Here is an 8,861-nt window from a genome sequence, read left to right on the forward strand (position 1 = left end):
CAAGGAATTCCAAGAATGCAGGCTTATACGGATTGCCATTCTTCCCACTGGATTTTTAAACAATGCTGAAACATGGCTGTTTGAAATACTTCAGTACCATCACTTAACACTGTTCAAAATGTCAAGAGCCATATTGCGCCCCAGTGGCCACTCTTCAGCAAATAACACATCCTTTGAAGTTAAAATACTCCTAAATGATGCCAAGTGAGAATTTCTAGGAGAGAACAGTCAAAACTTTCCACTTCTAAAGAAATCAATAATCTGGAATCACGGCAAGGAAAAAAACACTTTCATTATCAAAACTCGTGATTTTTTTCAGTTTCAAATGTCAGTAAATTCCTTTACCCCATGGCACTATTGTTTTATATGTTGTTCCCTAATGAAATCACAACCATAAGCCTGTAGTAAACTTGTTGGGTTTTTTATTTTTGTTTTTGTTTTTGTTTTTTTACCCTAATGTTTTGGTGGAATAATGACACATTTATTGTAACAAATGCCACAGAAATGAAGGGTAATCATTGAAGAAAAAGGGGTCTGACAAAAAACATTTCACTTGACCGCCACACCTAGGACACAGCTGCTATTGCAAGGGCACTGATGTATGTTTCATTTGACAAATCATGTAATTTAGTCAATCTCCCTGACTGTGACTACGTGGTGTCTTAGTCATACCCTGCCTCAAGATGCCTCGGCAAAGAAATCAAGAATCCAAAGCTTACATCAAATTATCATAAGCCAAACAGAACCTCCTCTACCGAATACGAAAGCACTCTTAAAACAGATACTATAGCACTGTCCTCAAGCTATGAGGCCTGTATGTACCTTTAGTAATTTCATTTAATCCCGCAATAAAATGGGATCTAAAGGTGAAGTTAGAATGTTCAGTTCTAATCTCCTTTCCACATTAATTTTTTAGACCTGAGCAAATAAAGATCTCTGCCCATTTCATCTTCAAAACAATCATTTCTAATTGTTCAAATTAACTACACATTAGGAAATGTCCTTAAAGAAAATAAATTACTCTAAAAACAGGAGAGCAACTTCTCATGTAGCATCTTGAAAACAACTCATTTCAGTCTTCCTACCTTCTTCAAAATTTTCCTCTGTGGATAGCCTTACTCAATTCTTTCCTATTTAGCTGTAAGGAAAAAAAAAAGTCATAGTTGACCCCCAAATGGTAATCTCAAAAATTTTCTAAAAGACTGAAATGAACATTTTTACCTTTGATTCTAGAAAATCTTGAGTACAAGAGAAACTGACAAATATGATTGAAAAGTTAAACTGTCAGTGGAAGAAAAGATCAATAGAAATTTGATAGTGCTGCATCTTAATGGAATTATCTGCCTAGAAAATACAGGGGGAAAAAATCTGAGGCAAAAGTCTTCAACCCCTATGACCAGTCAAGGCAAATCTAGTTAACTCCAAGTGTTTTCCTCCAAGGAAAACAACTGATCTGGACAAATAGGAAGGACATCATTTGGGAGAGGTACCCTATGCGTACGAACACAGTGCCAGTGAGCACCAGACCAATAACATGGCCAGTCCAGGCCACCTACCACAGTTGCTCCACACGGCTGTTCTGGGATTGAAGCCAGCAGAGCCCCAATCTAAGTTTTAAAATATGAGTATCAGTCAAAATAAACATGGCTAACTGCAAGTGAAATTCTGCTAAAGGACAGTCTATCAGCATTTTTACAAGTCTATCATCAGACTCCCAGATTCAAATACTTTACAACACCAGCTACAATACAGGTCAGACAAGGACAGAAAGGTAGAGATGCTTTGTTGACAAGGATGACCAGCTGGTGTTTGTATCATGCATCACATACGTGAGATGCATACGTTTAGGAGTATTCATAATTAGTGAATTATTGAATGGACTCATTTATTCCTCAGAAGTACATACAAACCAAATCTTCAAAAAAGCCATCTAGCATTGTGCACAATTACACCTGTAATTATTCAAAATATTATGCTTTTTTCGTCCTAGGAAAAACAGAAAGCACACAATTCCTGGTTATATGCCTCTCCCCTTTTTTTCAACCAGGCTCTAAACGAGGACTGCTATTCATAGAAGAGGGGTCTTAACATTCAACAACCCATTTGTCCTTCCCATCAAGGCTGCCACATGTGTCACTTTTGTGAAGCCATTAAAGTAGGTACACAAAGCTGTTGTAATATTTAGCTTATAAGAGAAAACCAAAAAATTTAAAAGGTAAATGTTACTGTGTTAAAAGCCTATTAAGTGAAAATAATAGTGTTGAAAGGTTTGTCATTTTTCAGAGTGACAAGGGTAAACTTTGTCTTTTCCTAATATTATGAAGGGCCTATTCCCGAGGAATGTACCCTTTGCTTATGATAAACAGCAGTAACATCACGGGCATTTTAAATAAGTGTTTTTAATGTACAAAACAGCAACAGAGAGAGATTCAGAAGACGAACTGTACTCCTAACTCATGTTGGAATAATCCAAAAGGTTCTAGCTATTTCAGAATTATAGCTTCAAGGAATTCAGTATTCCCGCAGGGGCACGTTAGCCCTAAAAAACTAAACAGAGAAGAATACCAATGTAAACTAATAATATAACCCCCCCCAAAAAAACTATACATACATAATATTATTATAATATATACATTATACACACACACACACACAAACACACACACATACATACACCTATATAAAGACAACTAAGAGACAGATGGCTGGCAAGCCATAATTTTCCCAGTGGCATTTATACATGTCCATTCAGTGCTTGTATTTGGGTCATTCGCTAGGATAAGCCCCATGTGACAGGCTCACTGAAAGTAAGGCAAAGTAGTCCATACTGGCTTCACCTAATTTTAATTTACTATTAAGAGATGTACTTGTTCAAGCAGCAAAATGAACCTGTTCTGCATAGATCTGACTAAACTTTGTTAGAAAGTAAAAGATCATATTAAAATATTAAATATAAAATTATATTATATATATTACATGTTATATATATTATAATATTATAATATATTAAAATATATAAACTATAAACTGTAACCACTTGCATATTTTCCAATGTATCATAAACTTGGAAGGAAATCAGTCAAATAGTGCCCTTGTACACAGTAACTTCTTCCAATAAAGACCTGAGGGGACAACCCTGGATACAAAACAAACTTCTTCCTTCTATACTTGATCTTAGAGCAATTCTTCCTAAACAGGATTTTACTAAATACAAAGCATGACTTCAATGGCTGAACATACTAGAACTGTAAGGGAACAATCCCAGATTGGTCCACTGCAAGTCCATTAAAGAGAATCTTAGAGGGAAGTTAACAGAGTGATTGATCATTTCATAAGGGATTCTTATCATACCAGCTCAAAATCCAAACATATAGTCACTTCAAAAGGTCAACTAGAGGGGCGCCTGGGTGGCTCAGTGGGTTAAGCCACTGCCTTCGGCTCAGGTCATGATCTCAGGGTCCTGGATCGAGTCCCGCATCGGGCTTTCTGCTCGGCAGGGAGCCTGCTTCCTCCTCTCTCTCTCTGCCTGCCTCTATGCCTACTTGTGATTTCTGTCTGTCAAATAAATAAATAAATAAATAAATCTTTAAAAAAAAAAAAGTCAACTAGAAGGAATAGTTGAATATCTTTAAGAAAAAATGGTTTTAAAAAAAAAAAAGTTATCATGCCTTAAATCTTCCATTCCTTCATCTTAAATGCTGTTAGTCAAAATCTTTATGACTTTGAATTAACTCATGTCTCTATAAAATCAGATTTATATTTATATCCAAGTGAATAACTAAATTAGGAACACGCTAATAAGAGTTTGGGGTAGTTTTGATGCAAAAATAGAAATTTTGGCTGTGGAGTTGCTCCTCCAAATTTCACACAATTATTGCACAATGAGATAGCTAAGAAACCCAAAGGTCATGTTAATGATCAAAGTTAGGTTGAACAAATGCAAAATGGGCAAAAAGGAAAACAATTTTCAAAGCAGCCACAAACCCACTTCCCAAAACTCAAATCATCTTTTTTTAAGCAATGCCTGATTTTATTCACCCAAGAGTAAAAATATGTATTAGCTGATTATCTTTTTACTTGTTATACATCATAAAGGGCTTGCCATCAATTAGGTGATATGTGCAAAAAGAATTCAGACTACAAAACAATAGATATGGCATCCTTCTGCTACTCTGAAGTAAACGGACTCCTCTTTTAGCGTTATCTCAATGCAAAACTTCTAATAGTACTTTTAAAGCAGATATGGTGAAAATGATGCAATATTATCCTCAATAAATATATAAGAGAGCAGAGAACTTGGGATCAGCAAGTTTTTTTTCCACTGACCTAAACACCAAATTTCTCCAGAAAATGAGATTGTCCTTCAAGATGTCACATTCATGATGACTTAGAATTTGGCAAAGACTGTTTATTTATCATTCCAACTGGACTCTAACCACAATTTAAGATTCAATACAATCATGACTAGACTGAAGGCAAAGGGATGAAGAGGGGGATGAAGCTGAAACTATATATGCTTTTTCATCAAATATGATGAATTCTACTCTTCTGTTTGTTTCATCACATCTTAGCCTTATTCTTAAGTTTAGCATTAAGACACTTGTAAAATATTAAGTTTTACCATAGGGAAATCGATTTTGCTACAAAAAAGTTTCAGATTACCACTTAATCTCAACCAAGCTACATCAAACAGTGGAAGAAATCATATATGTAGTTTACAAAGTAAACTTGATCACTATATTTAAAAGAAATGATAACTTTGAGAAGTACCACAGCAATAATGTTTAAGCTGAAGCAATATAAAGCCCTCCTACAGCGAATGCCAGATTCTTCAGCAAAAATGCAGAGTCTTGATTTAGTTAAGCAAGTCAAGCGTAAGAGCCATCTCCCTCCTTGTGAGCTGCTCCCAGCACCGGCCTCTCTCCTTCTAGAACTCTATTTCACAAAGTTCTTGGGGGGGTAGGGGGAGTGAGCACAGTGGAATCCACAGATGCCGTTTACACAACGTTTTAAACTTGAGTCTTTGTAGTCTGAAATGGAGCAGTGGAAGTAAACACATTATCATCATCCTACAGTTTCCACTTGACTCCCCAGCTCTCTCCCCGCTCCACAGACCAGGGAGTTAGAGGAGGCAGATAAAAAGTATATCCGAAAAGCCACAATTTACAGAGCACCTTGGCACTGTGTATGCTATGCAGACATCCAGCAAGTTCCACGCTGCTACTAAAAGGCATTTCAGAATTTCTAGGATACATAAAAACTAAGTTTGATTCTGTTAAGACTGCACACTCTTAAGAGTACAGGACTGCATATGCGGTTCTGCTACTAAGAAACTTAGACTAACATACACTTCCATGTTGTGGCCAAGGGCAATTTATATTTACAGGCTCTTAACATCACAACGGTAATATAAAGTCTATATGTCATATATTGAGCAAGCCCACCATCAAAGCACAACTAATTCATCCCCTCACTCACACTGATCTCCCCATGTTATAAAGTCCTAACACTACTGACCAATGATTAAAGAACACATAATAATTAAATCTACAGAAAAATGTACACGCAAATTTAGTTTAGTTCAAGTCTTCATATTTTACAGGATGCTTTCTTCTGAGATATAATTTTTAAAGAACTGAACAGCAATAAAGGATAGCATACACTGGGAACGCCTGACTTATCACAGTATTCTACAATACTTACTGTACTATAGCAAGCTACTTTTTTCCCCAAACTCTTTATTCTTAGTTTAAATGACTACTTTTCAAACTGTCCCCAACAGAACCAAGAACTACCCAGATCCATCCCTGAGCTCATTTTAGTGAAAAGTCGCCCATCTTTGGAAGGAAGAGCTGTTTCTTCCCATTCCTTTTTCTTCCCTGTCAAGCGCCTTTTTCCCCCATTCCCTAGAAAGAGCAGGTGCACAGTAACACAGAAGTGGAAAGAACCGAGCAGCTCACCTCACTCTTAACACAAAGACCATTTATTTGTCAGACCATGTATCATAATTGCTAGATCTATACACTGCTCAAAAGTTAAGGAAAAGTTTATGTCTAGCAGTGGCTTCCTTATCAACCAGTCTCTGACAGACACTACATAAAATGCATTAAGAAGAGTTTGCTTTATTTCATTGCACCTATTATCAGGGGATTTCATAACAAACATGTGGGTGTAAACTAAGATTCACGGATTTCAAGCATATATCCATGAACATGCTTTTAGCCAGACAGTGGGCACACCAGAGAATACAGAACATGGCTAATTACCACCCAGAGAAGATTGTGCCTTCACTTGCCCTCACTATCAACCACTTTGCTTAAGTTCACTCTCTGCCTTGCCTTGACCCTGGGGATCCATTCGCTTTCCATAGCCCAGAGAGGCTGCTGAAAAGCTGTCAAAGTAAATCTGTGCTCACTTTTTGGATGGTTTAATTTCAATGGAGCATGAAACACCCCAGGACGGTTAATAAGTTTAGCCAGGCGTGCTGTTCTCCCTAATATATTTTAATTATGCATCTGTTTTAATTGTAATCAGATTAAGTCACCGGAAAGGCACAAATTGGAATTTTCCCTAATGGCTATTGGAGCTTTTCATCAGTTTCTAAACACTAACAACATTTTAAAAATAGGTAGAGACACGAGCACAAGTGTGACATTTTCCAGAAATCGATGCAGTTTCTTTGACAACACAGTTCAGGTCTCATTCGCCACCCAAACTAGCCCAAATGCAGAAGACAACTTCAGTCTCTAGGGGCGTCTTCTTCCCCAATTAGCACAAAAGAACCGCTAACGTCTAATGTAAAACTCCCAAACAGAAATGAAAGCCCAGGCTTTTATAAAGTGCTACTCCATCGACTGGTGAGCCAGGCGGGGGGAGCCGGAGAGCCCATCTGCAGCATTATCTGTAAGTACCGTAGACGTCCAACGGGAAAGTTGCAGCAGAGTAGGATTCTCTCCTTCCACTATTTTGGTAACTGTCAAAGGTGTGGCTTTTTCCCCGGGAAATAAAAGTGTCCCATCAATAAAAGGAAGCGCTACAGGGAAGATCTATTAAGAGGAGGGGAGCGGCTTCCTTCCAGCCCAGACGTAAAATCGCTCAATGTGCACCAACAAAGACCTAAGACATTTTTTTCTCCATTTAATATGATCATTAACAGTTCCCCAAATTGCTGCGATTTCCGATAAGAAACTTAAGCGTTCGCCAGCAGCCAATAAGCAAGAGAAAGAACCTGCTGCAAACTAGGAACCCAAACTCCTTCAGACCGCCCAGCGCGCTCGCTTCCCCGGTGTTTGCCCTGGGTGTTGTTTACGCGTCTCCTAAACCTTCAGGTGCTGGACCAGTTCCTCCAAGAGGCACTTCAGTCTTAAAGCGGGAAGCTTCTGAGCCACCGCGGAGTCCCCACGCAGCCCGCCGACTCCTTACCTGTCATCATAGCAGAAATCCGCACTCAAGGTGTTGAGATACAAGGCGAGCCCCAGAGCGCTGCTCACCAACTCTGCAATCATCTCTCCGCCGCCTTCCCTCCGGCTCGGCTCCCAGCGCGAGGGCAGCAGCGGCAACAAAAAACAGAAGCATCAATCCCCACCTTCCGCCGCCTTCTCCTCCCAGCTTCACTTTTTCCTAGCTCCCCACCCTCTTGTCCCTCCCTTCCTCCCTCGGGTCCTTGCAGTCCACCGCTCTCCTCCTCCTCCTCCTCGCGCCCGTCTCCGCAGCCGCTGCGTCCTCTCTGGGTGCGGGCTCACACCACGCTCCCCATGCCCGGCGCCCGCGAGCGGCTGGCGTCTTTCGGGCTTCGCGCCCCCCGGCGGATGCACAGGGCTGGTCCTTCGCGCGGCTCGCGGCCCCCACCCTAACCCATGGCAGTTCGGGGCGCCCTAGGTGAGGAGTGGGACTCGGAGGAGGTGGAAGAATGCGGGATGGGGGCAGAGGGACCGGACCCAGCAGGGTTTTGGGACCAGCTGGAGGAAGAGAGAGAAAGAGGGGCGGGTAGGAGGGACAAGGCGAACCGCCTCCCCTCGCCGCCTCCCGGGCGCACGGCTCCGGTGCTGCTCTGGCTGACTCCGGCCGCCACAGCGGCTGCTGCTCATTCACTCTTTATTAGCTCCCTCCCCGCCCCAGCCCCTTCTCCAGTGAAGTGAGGAGCGGCGGCTGGAGACTCCCGAAGCTCCCGCGTGGGGTTCTCGGCGCGGCCCCCCGCGCCTGCGTGGCCGCCCTCCATCCCGGCTTTGCCCGGCCCCTTTCTCCACCCAGATCCTCCCCCCCGAGGCTCCTCCCACACTACCCCCTGGCTGGAGGCTCCGCCCAGCTCCCCGAGGCCCGAGGCTCCTCCTACCCACCTCCCGCCCTCCTCTTGTTTCTTTCACCTTCGATTTCACTCAGGAAAGCCCTCGGGACCCAAGGGCAACCGCTGGAAGACAGCCCAGGGGGGTAGCTGGAGTGCGCCCTGGGAGGAGGAGCTGGAAGAGAATCGACACCGCGGAGGACACGGTCGCTCGCGCCGCTGCTGCCTGGCTGCGCCTGGCACCGACTCAGCCCCAGCGCTGCGCGTGCCAAGCGCTGCCAGGCGTAAGTCCGGTCAGCTGGAGGGACTTCTGGGGACCGGGAGAGGAAGAACAGGTTTGGCGAGGGCTGCAGCCTCACTTGCCACCAACACCGGCGCGACCTCGCACACACGCTCACACGGTGCGAGCCGAAAAGGGAGGGGGTATTGGAGAGCTTGAGGGGCATCTCAGGAGGAGAGATTGCAGCTCCGAGTCTACCGCCGTCCCAAACGTCAATAGAAAGATGAATGGGGGAGGCAAATGGTCCCGCAGTCAGGTTAAAAAGAAGGGACCCCAAAAGAAGGAAGAAACACATACACA

At 42.5% G+C, this 8,861-nt stretch overlaps 1 protein-coding gene across 2 annotated transcripts in view; it reads right to left on the reverse strand.

Annotated features, from left to right (window-relative positions):
• Nucleotides 1-8,054, reverse strand: part of TMTC2 (transmembrane O-mannosyltransferase targeting cadherins 2) — a 448,793-nt gene extending 440,739 nt beyond the window's left edge. The window contains exon 1 of one of the 2 annotated variants that reach the window (XM_044227017.1): nt 7,423-8,052. In XM_044227017.1, coding sequence (XP_044082952.1) covers nt 7,423-7,505 — 83 coding nt within the window. In that variant the 5' untranslated portion in view covers nt 7,506-8,052. Of the gene's footprint in view, nt 1-7,422 lie in introns of both variants that reach the window. The other variant, XM_044227018.1, reaches the window with a different exon arrangement.
• Nucleotides 8,055-8,861: the final 807 nt, after the last annotated feature.

Source organism: Neovison vison, chromosome 12 (genome assembly GCF_020171115.1).
Source record: "Neovison vison isolate M4711 chromosome 12, ASM_NN_V1, whole genome shotgun sequence".
Taxonomy (NCBI): domain Eukaryota; kingdom Metazoa; phylum Chordata; class Mammalia; order Carnivora; family Mustelidae; genus Neogale; species Neogale vison.